This window comes from Rhopalosiphum maidis, chromosome 1 (assembly GCF_003676215.2).
Source record: "Rhopalosiphum maidis isolate BTI-1 chromosome 1, ASM367621v3, whole genome shotgun sequence".
Taxonomy (NCBI): Eukaryota; Metazoa; Arthropoda; class Insecta; order Hemiptera; family Aphididae; genus Rhopalosiphum; species Rhopalosiphum maidis.
The window spans coordinates 6,689,987-6,711,616 of record NC_040877.1 but is presented as its reverse complement, the minus strand read 5'-3'; the positions used below and the strand labels follow the sequence as shown (position 1 = coordinate 6,711,616).

The window sequence follows — 21,630 nt, the reverse complement described above, 5'->3', positions numbered from 1 at the left end:
GATATTTATAAATATGTGTGTATAACATTATATCAGTACAAATATAATTTATAGATTTAAGAAACTTGAGACCTAAAAAACAAAATAATACAAAATTTTAACTTCTAAAATTATAATATTTATAGGTAAATTGTCAATGATATTAGATAATATATATGTAAGATAACAGTGTTTGCTCACATTTTCTTTCAATACCGTACATATTCAAATTAATTAAAAATTTTTTAATTTTTATATATACCCGTCAATACCCATGCCAAACCCACGGAGAACATCTTATAATAAAACACCTCCTTCTACACTTTCGAAGCCACATATAAACTTAAAAAAACCTATGAATCCCTCTCACTCAAAAACAATTTGATATAAACGTTCAAATTTAGCTCATATATTGAGACTTGCGAGATACATAAGTGCTCCAAATTTCATAAATACACCTCAAACCGTTATTTAGATATTAACGTCCAAAAATCGTCATTTTTATCACTGACTGATCTATAGATCAAAATATTCTAACCCAGTTCCAGATGACCTAGAAAGTTCAATTTGACAACCAGATAGGTAGTTGGTGAATACAAAGTAATAATAAATCAGAAACTAGTAAATTATTATGATTTTATTAGATTCTGAACGAAGTGAGGAATGTATTGATTTTACAATGATATATGTTTTTTTTTTTGTGTCCGTCATCACGATTTGGAATAGAAATAATGCTTTGATTTTTTGACTTCAGCCCCTCTTTAAGAAGGAAAATTTATCTAGTTGGTATTTTGGGGTCAAAAGTAAAAAATTTCCTGTAGTTTTCAAAAGCATAAAGAACCCTAAAAAGTAATGAAAAAACGAGAAATTTATGAAAATCAGATTTCGACAAAATCGATTTTTTTATTTTGCTATAACTCAAAAACGAATCATTGTAAATACTTACAATGATAATAATAATAATAATAATAATAATAATAATAATAATAATAATAATATTATAATATATAATTGTAATACTTACTCACATTTATAATATTAGTGTTATCTATTTACGATTAATTTTTCAAAATATTTAGAATTTTTTTAAACTATTTAAAAACCATTGAAATTTTCGATTTTTCTAATTTTTTTTTTTTTTGAAATGACTGTAAAAAAAATTGGCTATCCAAAAAATCTTTAAAATTTAATACAAGGTTTATTATAAATTGTACTTATGGTAGTAAAAAAAATCAAAAATCGTTAGTTAACATTTTTGTTGATAAGCATTTAAAGTTCAAATGTTTAAAAAATATGTTAAAAGTTAAAAATGCGAATACAAGGTTCTCCATAAGTTTTTCTACAAATAACTAAAAAAAAAAAAACGCCAGCATCAATATAGAAATAATTTTATGAGCGTATGAAATTTAAATTTTTATAAAATGCGTAAAATTATGATATACTACAATTTAAATATAGGTAATAATATAATATATCCTACTAATTATCCTAGATTGAAAAATCATCTACGTTTAGAATCCTTTTTCGTCTACAATGATATTTGTCATTTCATTCAAATTTAACACATCCATTATAGTTACCAACTCTCGATCTCTACTTCGCAACAGAGCAATACCCACTTGCCCACCTTTTTATGTTATGTATGAATATTATATCTAGTAAATTAGTTTTTAACTTTATTTTAAAAAGGGGGGTTTTGGGTGTTCAAACACCCCCCAAAATTAAATAAAACAATTGTATTATTTAATACATACAAATAAATTATTCATAATATTATAATATTAATATAGATTTAGACAAAAACACCCTCCGAAAATATTTCCTACCTACGCTCATCATGTCCGCACTAATCGATTATTCGCACCCCCTTCGTTCCAAATTAGTGCGGATAATCGACAATCTACTGTATTATGAAATATGAAGATCTAACGATCAAAAATTATTATTTTGGCAATAATGTAAAAATGTCTATTATTTATGGTTATTATTAGTTAGTGATAACAGTATAACACTCAAATAAAGGTATTGATAATATATGGAAAATGGATTTATATTGTATATTTGTATATCCTATTTCTGTATCTATATTTTTTTAATCTAAATGTTTATAATTATTATTATTATATTATTCAATAGTGTATCGTAACTCATATTAATAATATAATTAATATAATTTACGGAGCATGAATGTATTAATTCTATTTTATTTTTTTTATAGATGAAAACACGATAATAAATTGTCAATAAAATGCTTCAATTTTTAAAATAGAGGTGATTGTGGATACTAAGAAGGATATTATTTACATCTATATTTACATTTTATAGTTTATACTCTAGAGAGGTCAAATTAAAAAAATTGATAATCGGAAAAACAAATAAACAATTGAAGAAAAACGGGTAATTTTAACTAAATCCAATTTTTGACAATATATTTAGATTTTTTTTTTTAATGTTACTCAAAAACAAATAACAATAGGTACTTGAATTTTTACTAAAAGCCGGATTAACATAGGTGCAAAAGCAGCTTTTGCTCTAGGATGGCAAATATTAGGGGGTGTCATAAACTTTTGTAATACAAATATTAAATATTTTGCACATGTTTTTTTCAATGTTAAATCAAGTAATATTATATTTTAAAATGTAAAATTTTAAGGTATGACATTGAATAATGTATCTAATAATATTAACAAAATGGACTAACGCATAGTATAACCATGTTTATAGTGATAATCACATTTGAAAAATGAAACATTTTTAGTAATTATTAAAAAATTAATTTTTGAATTAAATAGGATAATAGAATGTTACACTAAACTGAATATCGATAAATTTGAATTTTATTAAATTGAAAACGAATCATTAGATAACACTCGAAAAAAAGTAACAACCTAGTTGAATTTTATAATATAGATTTACAAAGTGACTTGAGAGAAGAATTAATACAATTTAAAAGTATAATGGCAAATATTTCAGTTGAAAATAATATATCATTTATTGCATGGCATAAAACTTTAATAGCATCATCATTAGAAACATCATTATTTTCCTAACATAGAATTTATTTTAAGTATTATCTACATTCAAATGCTAGCGGTGACGTTCGTCTTCGGTTTTGAAAAGAATAAAAATTATTTTAAATCATCTTTGACCAAAAGAAAATGTCAGATTTGGCAATACTGTATTACTGTGCATAATAGTCTGAAATAGTTGGAGAAATTAAGTAGAACGAAATTGTTAATAAATTTGCTACAGTCAAATCGAGGAAAAAACATATTTATTAAACATTGGTATTGGGTTTTTTCTTTAAATTATATTGTACTTATTTTAATAATCATTATAATGAGTGTGTAGATGTATTAATTATAGATTTTAATAATTAGGCGTTTTAAACTTGTAGTAGTTATTTACATAATAATATAATGTACCAATTGTATTTTTATTAAATTGTATAAGGTATAGCAGATTCATATAAACATATAATATTACACGAAGTAAATATTATATTGTTTTAACGACTTCTTGATAAGAAGTATCTATCAATATATATTGCTCCAGGACGGCTCTGATCCTTCATTCGGCTCTGGATTCTTGTCTCTATTTTTAAGCTACCTATTTATAGGCACGAGCAATTTTCAATTTATAATTAGTTTTTTTTTATACATGTAAATTTGATTAAAAATGTAATACAAAGCGCATCATAAATTATTAATTTTGATTGATTATTTTAAAAAATATCTAAAATCTGTAATCAGAATATTTTTATTTAAGCGTTTTAAGTTAGAATTTTGACAAGATTCATTATAATCGCGAATTATTTTTTAGTTAGAAATTTAAGTGAAAAAAATTGTTACAGAAAGCCAAATCAATTTTTTATAAGCATTTAAGTTTTGAATATTTATGAAATTCGATATTCAACCGTAAATAATTATTACCTAAATATTTATAGATATAGATATCCTAATGTCTTTTATTTGTACTAAGTAAAAAGAAAAAAAATTATTTCTCATTATTGATATTTTATTATATTTCAGAAAAAAATTAATAATTTTATGTTATTAATACATTTATATATTAATTTTAATATTAAAAATAAAAATTTTTATTACGTATGCATTTGACAAAATTTGTCAAAATCACAAACACTTGCAAATTATTTTGTAGGTGAAAATGCATAAAAACTTTTCTTTTGTATCAAAGTTTTAAAAATGTACAACATTTTAAATAAATAGTTTAATATAGCGAAACCATAAAATCTAAAAACCGTGTAATGACTAATGAGTATTGAGCAATGACAATTATTTTTTATGGATAATGCAAGTTTCAATTTGAACGAAATTACTTATTCAAATGATAATAACAATATATTAATTATTTTGTTATAATTTAAAAACTATATTCGTGGCAACTTAACTTTTATATTTGTGAATTTTATTAAACGCTATGATATTTTTGATTTATTTTAAAATTATTATTTATTTATTTGTACTATAAATCTATTTTTATTGTTTTGCGGTATTTACAAAAAGATATGAATTCTGTGTTATATAAGTTGAAATAATATTAATGTATTAATATATAATATATACTATAATAATACTATAATAATTAAATACTAATAATATACTCGATATTATACTAATATTACTTTAACAGCTATATCAAAAAAAAAAAAAAAAAAACATGTCACTTGGTGATATAGGTTGACCATTTCCACATTCCGCTTAGAATCTATATATCACACCTTATATCATTGGATTCAAACAGCCCTATATTAAAATAGTGACCCATACGATACCTAATGTACAGCAGAGCGAAACCCCTTACTTACCTTTCTATTTTTAATTTTATTTGATGTTCATTATTCAATATTCATTACATTAATGAACATTTTTATCAAAGCATTTACTCGTTTAATATTTTTAATATTTAGTAATTTCAATATTGTAAATATAATGTACTTGGTAAGTATTTTATTTAAACATTAAATCGCTTTTAATTTTTAGTATTAAACTATTAACTCTACGATAGGCGTGCGGCTCACTATTATGCGCCACAGATTTTAAATTATTAATAACAGCGTGATGGTTATCATGATTGGAAATATTCTATTTTAAAAAAAAAATTGGAGTAAATAATTTAAAACAGTAACGCGCAGTATAATATTAATTTCGCTTTTTTGACATTCTGTATCAGAAGATTTAAATACAAAAAAATTATATAAGTATCATCAGTCAATTTTAATGTGTAATAAACAATATACATATTATAATAATTTTCGTAATAATTGATTAATAAATATTATAAAAATTAATTTTATTTATAATCTAGTACATGCTTCATAAAATTACAGTTTTATTTATCATCCATAGGAAAACCATCTTAGGTTTAATAAAGAGCTATTCTGTGGAGCTACCATCATGCTTTCATTAAAATTATTTAGATTTAAAATCACAAAATAAAAATTTTAAAAGAGAAGCTGTATACACCACGATTTTTTCTGCGCCGATTATCTTAATTATATATTCATTTAATAATCAAATAATTAGTAATATTATTAAAATATGGTTTTGATAAAATTCAATTTCGAAATTGTAATTAAAAATATTGTAACTACCTATATATGTATATTACATTAAGAAGTATAGTGTCATATTACAGAAAATAAATATTATTTAGATAAAAAAAAAAATTAGCTTACAATTCAAGATAAATAACACAGCTGAATTTGTACATGTATATAATTGTCTAATAATACATTTATTTTATTAAATAATATTAGAATTTTACATTTTGAGTGAGACTATTAATCAATATAAAAGATATTTATTTTTTTATTTAAAATAAATTATTTGAAATTATAATTACTAAAAAAAAAATAATTATGTACCTATTTAAAATAATATATTATCGGTCTCACTGCAATATAAAATAAAACAAAAAAATCAATAGGTAATAATTGTTTTATAAATATATTTGTCATACAAACTACAAATAGTTAGGGATTAGCAACAATGTTACGACAATTACAATTATGTCAAAATATAATATTATATTCTGTCTACATACCTATCAACAATTCATCACGAGGACAGGACGATATAAAGTAGGTAAATATATTTCAAAACTGCAGCAATATACAAATTTAACTTCAAATCATAAGTTACGAATAACGATACTCAACGAACACTTTACCACACTAACTAGTGACTGGTAACTAACTATACCGTCACAAACTCACAAAACAGTAAAACACAATGACTGAATGACTGTATGAAACCTGATTACTGTCTACGCAATATTATGACTGTTCATGAGATATTAAACTATACTGTTTACTGAAATAATAAAAATGTTCAACATACCAATACAATATAAACCAATAACGTTTTTCTGATTAAAGTACAAAATCCAATTGATTACAATAGGTATATTCCAGAACCGCTGTGAACTATTTATAAATTTATACTTTGGCGTTTTCAAGAAATATTCCCAACATCGGTGATATTATATATCCGGCTTTAAATAGAATACAATTATGATGACTGTTTGGTCATGGCCTCATGGGCAGTAGGTGGAATTGGTAAATAACTAACAAGTCGTAAATAGTAAATATACGTCTTTTAAAACTTGTCTTAAAGATTATGTAAGGGTATAGTAAATCGAAAATAAATCAAATGTTTATACTAAGGCTCTATAATGTAATATAATATAATATTTAGCTCTCTAGTTTGTACCCCTATGTAAATGTGATTTATTATCATTCTTACTATAATAACACTGATGAATTTTATTCATTAATATTAGGTTCTCGTAAATCGTAATTGAATCCTGTTTTTAAATGTCTGTATATACTATATAGCAATAGTAAATAGTCGATATTGTAAGTGCCTACTTTGAAATTTATTTCTAATATGAATCCATAATTTATAAGGAATATAGTTTAATTATTGCAGAGATAATGGTAACCACTTGGAAAGAGACCTCGGGAATCGGGAAATGCAGATCGATGAATTCGAAGAAATCGTTGAAAACCTGAGTGATATGGCCATATGGATATAGACACGCGTGGATAGTCATAGTACTACACGATAAGAATAAGTGGCGCAATGTTGTATTGGTGGTAAAAATTCTTAGATTTGTAAAAGCCACAAGAAGATAATTTGTATGATCGGTTTACAAAATGCAATGTATATAAAGTGGATAATATAAACAAATATAATAATATAATGTATTAATCTTAAGGCGATGTATATTGCAAATAGAATAGAATATAAAAAACTTTTACTATTTTATTTTTATAACACAATCATATTAACAAAAAGACAACCTTATGCCGTTAGTAAACTAGCTGGTAAGAAATGTGTTATTTTATGATTTGGTTAATCATGTAGTTTAAGTTTTTAAATATTTAAGGTCATCAAACTAGTGCTGAATCATGGGGTAATGGTACTGGTCGTGCTGTTGCTCGTATTCTCGTGTTCGTGTGTGGTGGTACTCATCGCAGCGGTCAAGGAGCTTTCGGTAACATGTGTCGTGGTGGACGAATGTTTGCTCCTACACGTGTATGGCGCCGTTGGCATAGAAAAATTAATGTTACACAAAAGCGATATGCTACAGTATCAGCTATTGCTGCTTCTGGAGTACCTGCTCTTGTGATGTCAAAAGGTAATTATATTTTATTATAAATTACAATTTCAATGTTAATATGCACATAAAATGTCCACATATAAACTTAGTATTCATCAGTTTTCTATGTTTTTTTTTTTAATGTGTGCTAAATTAAATAATTTCATCAGCGTACTCAGATAAAAAATAATTGTTTTTTGAGTTCCAATGAATTTAAACAAATTTCATGAAAAAAAAAATACATAATACAATATTATGTACACTAAATGATGACATTGCTTAGAGCACTGGGTTATGATATCCTGTGATTACTTACACGTTGACAAAGTCTGATAATTAATATATATAAATATTTATACATGAGTTAGTAGTATTTAGTTTTCTATACAGATGCTATAAATAATAAATAAACTTTGTTTATAATACATACTAATTTTTAATAGGCATTGCTTATATTATTTAATTCAAAATGATGACACTCTTTACAGAGCATTGGGTTATGATTTCAATGATTACTTTTACGTTGACACTGTCTGATTAAGGTGTAGGCAATTACTTTCTATTTGCTATTCAAGTGGAAAAATTTCATTTTAAGAATTATTAATTTTGTTTATCAATTAATATACTTGCACATTGTATAGTTCAATACTTATTATGTATTTGTACAAAATCATTTGATCGTTTGTGCATATATTAATGTTGTGCTTTCTAGGCGTTGCCTCACTTAATATTTATATTAGTGGTGGCGGCAAGAGTATCAAACAAGTCTCAGTCATATTAATACTAGTTTAAAATTTATATTTATTTAAATGTATATAATTAATTTGCACATAGTATAGTCAAATATTTATGTATTTGTACAAAATTCTTTGATCGTTTAGTGCATATATGAATTTTGTGCTTTCTAGGCGTTGCCTCACTTAATCATTTTAGTGGTGGCGGCAAGAGTATCAAACATTTATTAATTAAATTAAAAAAAAAAACAATTGTTTGTTACTTGATATTAAATTAATCCTACAATTTTAATTTATTTAAGGTCATTTGGTACAAGAAGTACCTGAATTTCCATTAGTTGTTTCTGATAAGATCCAAGAATACACTAAAACCAAGCAAGCTACAATTTTCTTACATCGTATTAAAGCATGGAAAGATATCCAAAAGGTTAAATCTTAAACTTATAATTCTAATATTTTTTCATTATACAATTTATTAAATTAATTTTAATTGTGGTGTCTTATTCTACTTTTAGGTGATCAAGTCACGCCGTTTACGTGCAGGTAAAGGAAAAATGCGTAATCGTCGTCATGTTCAACGTAGAGGTCCATTGATTGTTTACAGCAAAGATCAAGTAAGATATCAATTCTCTATTATTTATTTACTCTTATTTAGAAAAAATAATGCACATTATATTATAAAGTTACTCAATTTTAGTTATGATAACTGAACATTTATTGTGCTAAAAAAAATGGTCTGATCTTTCCTAGTCGGCTTTTGCTTGTATTGGGGACAAACTTTCCAAACAACCTCTAATACTCTATAAAATACAAATAACTCCTATAATATTATACTGGAAACATATTTACAAATCAAAGCAAGTTCTTGTGCACATAAAAATGTCCAACATACAATCTGATAAAATCATTGAAATGTTACCGTAAGTGTGCTAAATAAAATTTTTATTTCAAGGCGTACCCTGGAATTTTACTGCATAACTCTTTTGGGTTCCATTGAGATTAAACATAATTATAAACATTAAAATTAATAAAAATCTATCATTGCACAATTTCACACTTTAATTATTAATATCTGATTCTTATGAGTGGTCTTATTGTGCAAAATTAAAATTTGATTATTTCACAGTCGCTGCTATAATTGATTATTTATTTGCTGCATACTCCAAAATAATAACAAAGTTAATATAACTTATTTTATTAGTTTCTTTACATATTTTAAATGTAAAGTATTATAGGTTATTACTTTCTGTACTTACTGAATTGAGATTGTTTTTAGTATAATAAAAGCACATAAAAATGTCCAACATACAATCTGATAAAATCATTGAAATGTTACCGTAAGTGTGCTAAATAAAATTTTTATTTCAAGGCGTACCCTGGAATTTTACTGCATAACTCTTTTGGGTTCCATTGAGATTAAACATAATTATAAACATTAAAATTAATAAAAATCTATCATTGCACAATTTCACACTTTAATTATTAATATCTGATACTTATGAGTGGTCTTATTGTGCAAAATTAAAATTTGATTATTTCACAGTCGCTGCTATAATTAATTATTTATTTGCTGCATACTCCAAAATAATTATAAAAAAATATGGTTAATAATTTAAGCACAATTACACACTTTTTTCATTTTATTATAATGTTTACGAGTGGTTTTTTTGTGCAAAAGTAAAACTGATTGTCTCACAGTCGCCACTGTATTTAACATATATTGATGGCATACCCAAGACATATCACAATCTTTTGTTATAATGGTTCAATTTGAGGTTAGCTTATTTTAATATTCATTAAAATTATAACTTAAAATATATTATTAGTAGACCAACAACATATATCATGCCTATCTAAGCACTAATGTGTTGCCTTATATTATGAATGTAATAATAATTTTAAAAAAAATCATACAGTTGATTATCAATATTTTGTTTGCTTCTAAAATTAAATGGTTGTTGCATTTGGTAAAAAGATAGACAGAAATTTTTCAATATTAAGCCATCATATTACAAATAATTTTCTATGGTTTTGTTTTCCCAAATTGTTAGCTTGTACTTTTTTTTTGTCTAAAAATAACTTCTCTTTTACTAGTTTGCCATTCTAATAATTCTATTTATATATTTTATTAGTTTTAATATTAATTATAAGAAATGTTGATTTATGTTTTAGGGTTTAAGAAAAGCTTTCCGTAATATCCCAGGTGTAGATTTGATCAACATCAGGAAATTAAACTTGTTGCACTTGGCCCCTGGTGGTCATGTTGGACGTTTTATCATCTGGACACAATCTGCTTTCCAAAAATTGGACAGTCTTTATGGTACATGGGACAAAAAAGCAACTCTGAAGAGTGGCTATAACTTGCCTTTCCCCAAAATGTCAAATACTGATCTGACAAGGATTCTGAAATCTGATGAACTCAAGAAGTACTTGCCAGCTCAAAGGTAAATATTAATTGATATTTTTTATATAATTTCTATTGTAAATAACTTTAATGGTCATAATTGCCATGTTTAAACTATAAAATTATGCAGTTAAGTAGTTAAATGGTATCTATTAGTATATTGGATATGATGAGGAAATCTTGGTCCGTGTTGTTGATATTATATGATAATATTTCCAGTTAATTACTTTTTTCTGATCCAATATATTTGTAAATTTAAAGACTAATGAATCAATTTTAATTTAAGACAAAATTATGATGAGAAAAATGCTTGGTCCGTGTTCTTGATATGATATGATAATATCCAGGTTTTTTAAAACTACTGATTAACTTTGTTACTTTAAATTTAAGACATATTTATGATGAGAAAAATGCTTGGTCCGTGTTCTTGATATGATATGATAATATCCAGGTTTTTTAAAACTACTGATTAACTTAACTTTGTTACTTTAAATTTAAGACATATTTATGATGAGGAAAATGCTTGGTCCGTGTTCTTGATATGATATGATAATATCCAGGTTTTTTTAAAACTACTGATTTTTATGAATAATTACTAGAAATTACCTTTTTTAAATCTTGAATTTAGTTATTATTATTTCTTTTTATAATTAACATTTACTCATATTTATTGTGATACCTATTATCACAAATATTAAAAGTTACTCTTGTATGACTTGATTTTCTATAAATTAAAAATATATTTCATCTTATAATTTCTGGAACTATAGAAATTATATTACATTTACATAATATTAATTGTTTCAAATTTTTCACTGTAAAATTGGATTGCTGTCGTTAAAACATTTAAAATGTCATGTTGAAGTTGGAAATATAACAATATACAGGTCACATATGCTTGTTTAATTGAATGTAGAACCTTTATTATTGTGATCACGTTAATATTTGAATTTAACACTACATACTTATTGTAAACTTATTTAAAATTCGCCTTAAAAATCCAATTAATTAGTAATTATAATGATGCATAATACTACTAATAACAAGTATTAAAATTGGATATGATGTAAATTTTAATATTGAAAATTCAGTGATTTAAAAAATTATGCTTTGTTTTAATTTCTGATCCAATAAATGTAAATTTTAAACAATAAATCCAAATTATGTATATTAGTTGGATATGACGATTATTTGTTATTGATAAAACATTTATGATTACTATAATAATTTGCTTTGTTTTAATTCCTGATCCGATACATTTATAAAACAATAAATATACGTTATAAAATCAATTTTACTAAGTTCTTATTAAATTGATAAAAATAAGAAGATAATATTCATGAGTTCAATTTATTTATTTTTATTTAATTGTATACTAACAGTTGGAAATGACGAAAATATTTTTTTGTTGATAATGATGATACTTAAAAAATATGCTTTGTTTTAATTCCTGATCCAACTACCTACTTAAATTTTATTAGTTTCTATGTATTTTAGATTTTAAATAAATATACTTAATATAAATTTTTTATTTTTAGGACTGGATCAGTTCGTCGCACTCGTAAATTGAACCCATTGAGGCACGTACGTACCATGCTTAGATTGAATCCTTACATCGCGGTTCAAAAACGAGTTGCAAGTAATGAAAACAAATTAAGAACACTGGCTCGTGAAACTTACTTAGCCAAGAAGGAAGGTGTAAGTAAAACATGTGTATTACATTTAACTCAATATAGATGTACAGATAATAAATTTTATCATGTTTTCAGAGACCAACTACTGAGAAGGGTGAAAAGTTATTGAAACGTTTTATCAATGAAAAGAAAATGTTGCGTGCTGCCAAAATCAAGGCCAAGAAGGTTATTGCTATTAAGGGTCTACGTGATATTCATGAGAAGAAATTGGAAGCGTATAGAAAGCGACTTGCTGCACGTGGTGGTGCTCCACCTACCAAGAAGTGCAAGAAACAATTACCCAAGCCAAAACCTAAGGCTGAGGTTAAAAAACCTGCACCTGCTACCAAGGCTGCACCAAAGGCAAAATCGACTGGTAAAGCTAAGGCATGATTGGACTAATAAACAAAATTATTATAAAAGCTGTTTTTTTTTTCTACATACAATACTTTCCTTTTCCTGAAATTGATTAATAACTCAATTTTTTTCTATCAACATGTTATATAACTAAATATTTCTGGTTCCACTTAGTTAATTAGATAACTCATTTTGAGTATAAAGTATTTTTTCTATGTTACAGCTATGTAGCTATCCTTGACCAAGTATACTGGTCTACCAAATTATAAACAAAATAAAACTAAATTCATCAGAATAATGAAGAAGTGAACTTTGAACTAAATGAAGGAATTAGCGATCTGAATGGTTTTTTTTTCATACAATATCAATGTTCTTGTTTGTTACTTTATTAGTTACACAATCATTATTTCTTTATTTAAATAAATATTAGGAGGACACTACCTAACCTGTATATGTTTGCTCTATCTTACATACACCATAACATGGATTTTGTTCAGCAGAATCAATTTTATTTTGCTAGTTTAAATATTAGAGTATATATACCTTTTATTAAACTTGGGTAAAATTCTCATTTTAAAGTGAGTTATTGTTTTGTAAAATATTAATAAAAATCTGAGAAACGCCTAGAAATAATATTACCTTTATGATTAATAAATTAGTTGTGGAATGTAAACTAATAATATGTAAAAGAAAAATATATCCTTTGTCAATCATCAATTGTACTACTATCGGGCCAATAAAATAATGACACTGATTCTGTGCTGAGCAAATATCAGGTAATTTAATACTAATATATTACTTTAAGTAATACTAAACTAACTAAAATACATCACCAATATCTGTGAGAAGATATTTATTTATTTGTACATTAGGTAAGATAAATTAAATGATGCCATTTGTCTATGGATTTATCCTATCCTATTCTAACTCTTAAATGTAAACTACATATTTTTAACACATTGTACTTTCTCCTATATGTAAATATAATATATTATTTTTGTACGCTAACAAATCCCTGTGTAATTCCCTAATCTTTAAAATGCAAAATTAAAACATTGGCTTTGAGATGGATTGCTTCTGGTGTATTACCCACATATACACACACAAACCATGCCTTTTACGTAATTAGAAAAAAAGATAATTAAATTTATCATAGATATTTCGTCATTATAACAAAATTAAAGTTGAACCTACTTGAATAGAAGTAAAAAATTTAAACCTATATATTATAGAGTATAATTATTTTATTTCCTATTTTCATTTATATTTATTTCAGTTGGTATAGTCGGGTACAATAAATTTGTTATATTTTCTTCAGTTTTTCTATATTTCAAAAATAGACGATAACCTCCCGTAGTCTTATTGACTTCTTGTCTCTTGAATAAGTACTTACTTAGTACTTACCTCAATATCAAACCATTAACTATAATTTTCATGATTTTAGATTGGATTAGGCTCTTTCGTCAAATATTGAAAACATGTTAACTGTTCATTCGCATCGCACTTAACTTAGTGAAAATTAAAACGTTAACTAATATAGTAATATGGTTACCCATTGTTGGGTTGCCGTGACAACCATATTAAACCTATCATTGACACAATATACAAACATTGCAGCCATTATAAAATTTACATTTTTATGATTAAAATCTAAAACTACTTCACAGTTTTATACAATACACAAATTATATTCTTCAATGGAAAGTTATAAAATCTTGGAACGGATCGGAGAAGGAACACATGGACAAGTGGTTCAAGCCATGGAACGGTCTACTGGTAAAATAGTCGCCATTAAGTGCGTACGTTCATCAGATAAAGCATCAAAGAACTTACTACGTGAAATCGAATCTCTGAAAGCGCTGGATTCAGATTACGTTTGTTGTATTAATATTAAAAACTAGTAAATGGTCGATTAGTATAGGTCATAGGTGGAGATTGGTGAAGCTGGGTTTAGTTCCTTAAATAATTTACTAATCCATTAGAAAATTTTGCGTTTTCATAGCCATTATAACTTAAAAAATTATTTGTTATTTTTAAATTGAATTCTACTTGTTTAATCATTATTAACCAGACATTAATAATATTATGTATTATTGTTTATTTTTTCAACTAATAATAAGAGATCAACAATTTTTAAATATTAACATATTACTATAGGATTGAAGACATACAAGGTGATATAAATAAATAAAGCTAAGGTATGTAATGTAGGTAATAAACCTATTTGTTTGTTCTCCTCCCATTAAAGTCAGTTCTAATTAATCTCCATTTACGTGACGTATAGCGATATGCTTTAGATGAAGCAATAAAAATAGGCACCTGACTGTTTGCCATTTTTCCAGGTCGTAAAGCTATTGGATCATTTCTGTCACAGTTTCAGTTTCTATTTGGTACTAGAGTTCGTGGCGTCCGGCTTGCCAGAGATGTTGTACGATGATAACTTAATGCTTGACGATTCCCATTTGAAGACATACGCTCGTATGCTCCTCGCCGGTGTAGTCCACATGCACACCGCCAACATCGTGCACAGGGTAATAGGGGAAATTGAGAAAGGTCACCGAATCAGACAAATATTTTCCAGAATTTTTAATTACATACGTCATGTATTTTTTGTAACAATATTAAAAATTATTTTGATTAGAGGTAAAAATTCCCAATTTGAAAAAATTCTAAATCTATAACCCTGAATTCTGATATATTAGAAGCGGAAGAGGGGTGATAAATGTGCGAGACTGAAAGTATTTTATATAGGTAATCAGGTAACAGTTAATACCTTAATTTTAGAAAGGTTTTAAAGAAATACCTTCAACAAAATGCTAACAAACGTCATGAATTGAGTAAAATTAACATGATTGGATGTTGTAAATAAACAAAATATTTTCATAACATCAATTTAATTGATTGAATAGGTACTGCCTACAGCCTACTTTAGGTTCAATAATGATGTGTGTATATATTATTTCGAAGTGATTTTATTTAACATTTTATACTTTAATAGTTAAAATCCTATTTAGGTATTGTTTTAAAAACTATATCAACATTTTTTTTAATGAAATATTTAAAAACTTAAGTTTCAATATTTTGCACAGGTCTTAGTTCCTTAAGTTTTAAACTGAATGACATACCATAAAATGTAACCTATTTTTAGTCATTCACCAGATAGGTACGTATAGCCGATAGCCCGTATAAGTACTACCCCTCCTATTTTTTAAATTTATTATTGTAATTCTTTTTGGTTCCAAAATAAAACCTTGCAAGATTATTATTTATGACTTAATTATAACTACTTTAGAATTATTATGCCTAATTCATTTTCATAGTTAAATGATAAATAATAGTCGGTTCTTTTTCCTGGATTTCACGCACAGTTTTTGTTTTGTGCACGTGTCGTGCCCTGTTCTATACGCAATTAGTTTTATGACCTCATCGTTTGTTTTTATTAGGATCTGAAACCAGCAAATTTACTGATAAGTTCCGAAGGCGTATTAAAAATAGCAGATTTCAGCTTGAGTCGTCTGCTACTGACAACCTCGGCTGCCGATAACGATGTCGATGAACAACACAGTGGATGTAACCGATGTTACACAAGCCAAGTAGCGACACGCCGATACCGTGCTCCTGAACTCTTGTTCGGCTCTGTCCACTACGATCAGTCAATTGATATGTGGTCGGTTGGTTGCATTTTAGCAGAAATGCAATTGAAAACCCCTTTATTTGCGGTTAGATGATTCGCTTTATTAAACATTTCAAACTGCAGTGCCGCAATAATTACTTGTCTTCGGTCGGTAGTCTGTAGTCTGTACAAACTACCGGAGTTATTGTGAATCAAATGCCTTAAAATTCTTCCAAGATATGCATTTTTTTTTTTTTAATTTACACGGTATAATAATATGATGTTTATAAAAATTTTATTTTTAACTTGTGTACTTCAGATTAATTTTTTAAACACTTAACTCTTCACAGTTCACCTCTATTTACAAAATATAAAATATTATTAAAATTTTAGGGAGATTCTGACATGGAGCAAATTGCAATCGTTGTACATAATTTAGGGACTCCAACTGACGAAACTTGGCCAAACAGGAATGAAATGCCAGATTACAATAAATTGAAGTTTACTAAGTGTGATCCAGTGCCAACAAATATACTGTTGCCTGATATTGATGAATTGTTAGTCGATCTAGTGGGAAAATTAATTTTATACAATGCAGATAAAAGATTGAATGCATATGAGGTACTTAACAGTTATTCTTTATATTACGACTGTTATAGTAAAACCGTTATAATTTAAACTATACACGGAATTTGTGAACATAAAAAAATGACTATATCATTAAATACCATTATATTATGACAAATAAATAAATTAAATACTTTTATAATGTTTTAAATAATTTTCCAGGCATTACTTCATCCTTATTTTTTTAACGAACCATTGCAATGCTTAGAACATCTAATGCCAAAACCACCAAAGGATCATAGACAAAAACTTATGCAAAAACCGATCGAAGTAATTGAAAGTTTGGAAAAAAATTTTAGTTGTTTATACAAAATACTTGATGAAACGGTGTAAATTTGTAATTATATTATATTGTTTTGGAATATTAAATCAATAATTCATGATAATTCACAAAGGTACTTTTCAATCATTTTATATTCATACATAATTAATAACTAAAAATAAAAGATTGTTTCAGAGTAGTTATTTTATTATTCATTACACATTAGAAAAATATAAATGCAAATTACATATTAAAGTATAGAAAGAAATTAGAAAACTATAAAATAATAAAATGGTTAATAATAATAACACTTCTGAAAAAATAAATAAATAAAATATATTTTTCATTGATTGAAATCTATAATATTGGCAAAACCATAAACCTAATTGTTATTTAATAATAATAGGACACCATTTATCAGTGAGTGCAATTTTTTCATTTTTGGATATACTTCATTAAAAAAATATATCTATTGGTTAATTAATAACTCTAAAATAAATAGTCAAATAGATATATATATAATATATTTTAACTTGTAGTACCAGATTAAATGGGAGTAACATTCCAGATTTTTGTATTGCAGTCTTGTCCGACCGACACTATAGTTTCATCATCCAACCACAGAACACGTGTAATCTGACTTTGTGGATGAGCATCTATAAAAAAAATAAAAAAATAAAATATATATATATATATAATCTAATTTAACAACATAACAACTTAATTTAAACTAAAAACTCTGATATTAACTTTTTATTATTGTATGTTTATTTGGTGAAGTAACACTCCAAACGATGATGGTGGTGTCCAAACTTCCACTAGCTACTTGTTTTGAATTTGGTGACCAAGCGACACTGTTAACACGTGCATTGTGGAAACCCCAATCTTGTTTATGCGCCAGCTAAAATAAAAATAAAACCAGGATACAAAATTAATGAAAGACAATTAAAAAACAATATTATATTATATTTCTTACCGACTATCCCATTGTAAAGTAAATAATATGATAAAAATAAATAATATAACAGTTGTTTCAGAATTTAAATATTCATACTATTTAAGTTAACTTACATTGAATTCGGGTACTTTGTATAAAATGACTTTTCTGTTTGCATCACTTGCTACCAAGTACTCTCCATCGGGTGAAAAAGAACAGTCTGTAATTGGTCCCAAATGATCACACTCCGCGACAAATTCCAAATTGTAAGTGGAATCATTAATCTTATACACGTGTACCTAGGATTACTTATCGATTAAACCATGACAGCCATTGAGTGTAATATATGTGATTTGAAGTTGTTATGTATACTTACTTTATTATCTAAAGCTCCTCCAACCGCAACAAAACCAGCATCTGGACTAACAGCTACTGATGAAGGTTCATAGTCCACGGGCAAATTGAATACTTTTTTTTCATTTTTTAATACTATTATCTATCATATAAAATGTTCATATTAGAAATACTATTATTTTGCTCGTTAAATATGTTCTGTATAACCTCTTTAATCGTAGCCGTGACAATCACACTACTGTTGAAGTCCATTCCCCTTGGTTGAGCATTTAGTTTGACTTGCAAGTCTGTGTACGAATTGGATTTAATGTCAACTTGTCTAAGACTATCATCAATTCCACATGTATATAAATAGTCATTATCCAGTTTCATTCCATTGATTTGATTTCCATGACCTACGCCTTTTACTCTGTCATTTTCACCTAATTGTATTTAATAGTAATCAAAAATTATTATATTTTTCTGAACTGGAAGAAACAACAAAGTATAACTTTTCAACCATATTTTGTATCTAACATTTTAACGTGGTATATAATACTCAATAGTTACCGTTTGCAGCATTCCAATTTGTAATATTTCCATCGTGGGAACCAGTATAAATAGTACTACGATCTGGACTCAGTGCCAATACTGTAATTGGTTTATTATGACCCTAAACATGATAAGAATATTTATTATATTCACTAAAGATTTTTTAACTTCATAAATATGTTCTTTCATAATATTTAATTCATTTAAAATACTAGTTTTATTTTTACTTTTATTTATTCGAATGAAAATATTTCCATTAAAAAAAAATATATATATTAGTAAAATTATTATACTATATGACCAGGATTGGCCTGGGCCCTTGCCGTTTTATAATTCCTGGGCCTTTGTACTGTGTGTCTGTGTTACTTACCAATAATACAGTATAAAATTATTGGGCCCCAGAAAATAATTCCTGCCTGGGCCCTTGGGTACCCAGGCCGACCCTGTATATGACTATAAATGACATTCAATAAATAAGTAAAATAGTTAATATGTAATATTACTAATATTCTTGAATGTTATTAATCTTAGATGAGTATTTAAGAAAAAAAATATATAAACTTTTAGAACATAGTATAATATAGGTAAATATATTATTTTAAGTATAATTTCAATTTACTAAAAAAAATATTCAATATCCTGAAATTTTTTTTTTGGTGATAACAATACATTTAAATAATTATAAATGGCAACTATAATTACCTTAATAACTCGTAAGGGTTTCTCGGGATTGTTGACATCTAGGTAAGTAATAAAGCCATTAAGAGAGACTGTTAATAAATAATTTCCTTGCCACAAACAAGAAACCTATAAAAATACATAAAAATTATTATCTTAATAAATTATCTAATAAACCAATTACAAACCTGTTGATCTTCTACTTGATTTCCTATCACAAATTCACTCACAACAGATTTTGTTTCTACATCCCACAGCTTACAAGTTTTATCGCCAGAAGACGTTAATAGACGTGTACTATCAGCACTCCAAGCAACCTAATATTTTTTTTAATATTAAATTAAAAAATTATTGTTAAATACATATGTTTTAAGTTTTGATATTTACTCCATAAACTCCTCCTTTATGTGCTGGATTACCAATTTCAGCAACAAGATCAGCATTAGTACCTTCATACAAGAACACTTTACCGTCAAAACCTGCTGATGCGAAAAAATTACCATTGGGTGAAAAACGTACTGCCTGAACAAATCTCGAGTGTTCCTGTAATATAAAAAGTTAAGAGTTAAATAGGCTAATTTTATTCCAATAAAAATAAAATAAATATAATTAAGTAAAGATAAAATTTACTTGTTTGGTCATCTTAAACTTAAATGGCGGGCCTTCAAAAACACCAATTGTGTTGTCTTCACTACCAGTCACTATTCTAAATGGACGACTAGGACGGAAATCACACGAATTAATTGGTTTGGACTGACCCGTTATTTCACCGACTGAAGTACCAGTTTCTGACATAAATACATGACCAAATCTATAAAAATATAATGCAATATATTTAAACAAATACTACACAAAAATCCATCAAAGCATAAAAAGTTAAGCGATTCAATGCACCTCTCTCGGCCTTCACCAACAACAACCATCCGTTGATTGTCTGGAGACCAAGAAATGTCTTTAATCGGTCCTCCAAAAGGATGGAACTCATTTTTTAATATGTGTTCTTTATTCACAGTATCCCAAATCCTTACTTTTCCTGATTGATCTGTAATTATTTTATTATATTGGTAGAATATTTTATTTGTTTAATTTTATTTGATCTCATACCGCCTGATGCAATGTAAAATCCACTAGGGGAATACTTAGCAACATTTACAGCACAGGAGTGTTCAGTGTAAACATCTGATATCGCAGGATTCTTGACAAAAAATAAACAAAATAAAAATTAATCAACTGTTTATTGACAATGAACAAAATAAAAAGCCTCACCTCAATGTCACGTATAATCACACTGTTACCGTTTGTGTAAAGGAAATTTTTTCCCTTAGGATCGCCGCCCAACACAATTGGCTGTCCTCTTTGAGTGCGTGGTAGTGTTGAGTAAATATACTCTATAATCAAATAGCAAAAATTACTTTTTGATCAAAACTCATTACTAAAAATCTATCTATTACGATTATGACTCACTGTTAGAATAGGACATAGTGTATAATGATACTGTAGTAGGTAAAAATAAAGCACTAATAAATAATAAATCACTAAATGATGAGTTGTTACCGATTTCGGATGTAACGGATTAATTACGTGAAAATGAGAACACGCATTAATAATAATAATATTAAACTATAATAATAAAATGAGACGGTGGGACTGTTTGTTGTTTGTAAGATATTTTAATGTGTAAAATGTAAATGTGTAACTATTTTATTCTCGCAGACTACAGAAACCTGATACGTTTGAAGCTGATGATAAGCATGGTATTATTATAAAGATAACTGTACCGAGTCGACCAGGATTACCATATAAGGAATAGCAAATCATTTATTTTGTGTAATTTTAAGATGATGATAAATTATTA

General features: G+C 26.5%; 3 protein-coding genes across 5 annotated transcripts; 2 read left to right on the top strand and 1 right to left on the bottom strand.

Moving 5' to 3' along the window:
• The first annotated feature begins 7,224 nt into the window (after positions 1 to 7,224).
• LOC113555797 (60S ribosomal protein L4-like) lies at positions 7,225 to 12,838 on the top strand. The gene is made up of 7 exons (XM_026960375.1): positions 7,225 to 7,330; positions 7,393 to 7,644; positions 8,642 to 8,766; positions 8,855 to 8,953; positions 10,512 to 10,783; positions 12,282 to 12,441; positions 12,513 to 12,838. Exons 1-7 carry the CDS (start codon positions 7,225 to 7,227, stop codon positions 12,807 to 12,809), a joined length of 1,311 nt encoding a protein of 436 aa, XP_026816176.1. The 3' UTR covers positions 12,810 to 12,838.
• A 546-nt stretch (positions 12,839 to 13,384) lies between these two features.
• On the top strand, positions 13,385 to 17,395 carry LOC113550457 (cyclin-dependent kinase 20-like). 2 transcript variants are annotated; one of them, XM_026952288.1, is made up of 6 exons: positions 13,385 to 13,549; positions 14,441 to 14,647; positions 15,116 to 15,304; positions 16,217 to 16,492; positions 16,780 to 17,007; positions 17,176 to 17,395. In XM_026952288.1, the coding sequence occupies exons 2-6, from the start codon at positions 14,471 to 14,473 to the stop codon at positions 17,344 to 17,346; spliced, it is 1,041 nt and encodes a 346-aa protein (XP_026808089.1). In that variant the 5' UTR covers positions 13,385 to 13,549; positions 14,441 to 14,470; the 3' UTR covers positions 17,347 to 17,395. The 2 variants fall into 2 exon arrangements, with proteins under 2 accessions (XP_026808089.1, XP_026808088.1); XM_026952287.1 differs by lacking the exon at positions 13,385 to 13,549 and having other exon boundaries at positions 14,360 to 14,647.
• A 389-nt stretch (positions 17,396 to 17,784) lies between these two features.
• LOC113550456 (actin-interacting protein 1) lies at positions 17,785 to 21,501 on the bottom strand. 2 transcript variants are annotated; one of them, XM_026952285.1, is made up of 15 exons: positions 21,240 to 21,501; positions 21,042 to 21,163; positions 20,880 to 20,970; positions 20,670 to 20,817; positions 20,406 to 20,586; positions 20,163 to 20,318; positions 19,964 to 20,092; positions 19,800 to 19,904; positions 19,116 to 19,218; positions 18,774 to 18,988; positions 18,589 to 18,708; positions 18,347 to 18,511; positions 18,252 to 18,254; positions 18,026 to 18,176; positions 17,785 to 17,931 (listed from the first exon to the last, which is right to left on the bottom strand). In XM_026952285.1, exons 1-15 carry the CDS (start codon positions 21,253 to 21,255, stop codon positions 17,822 to 17,824), a joined length of 1,815 nt encoding a protein of 604 aa, XP_026808086.1. In that variant the 5' UTR covers positions 21,256 to 21,501; the 3' UTR covers positions 17,785 to 17,821. The 2 variants fall into 2 exon arrangements, with proteins under 2 accessions (XP_026808086.1, XP_026808087.1); XM_026952286.1 differs by lacking the exon at positions 18,252 to 18,254 and having other exon boundaries at positions 21,240 to 21,500.
• Positions 21,502 to 21,630: the final 129 nt, after the last annotated feature.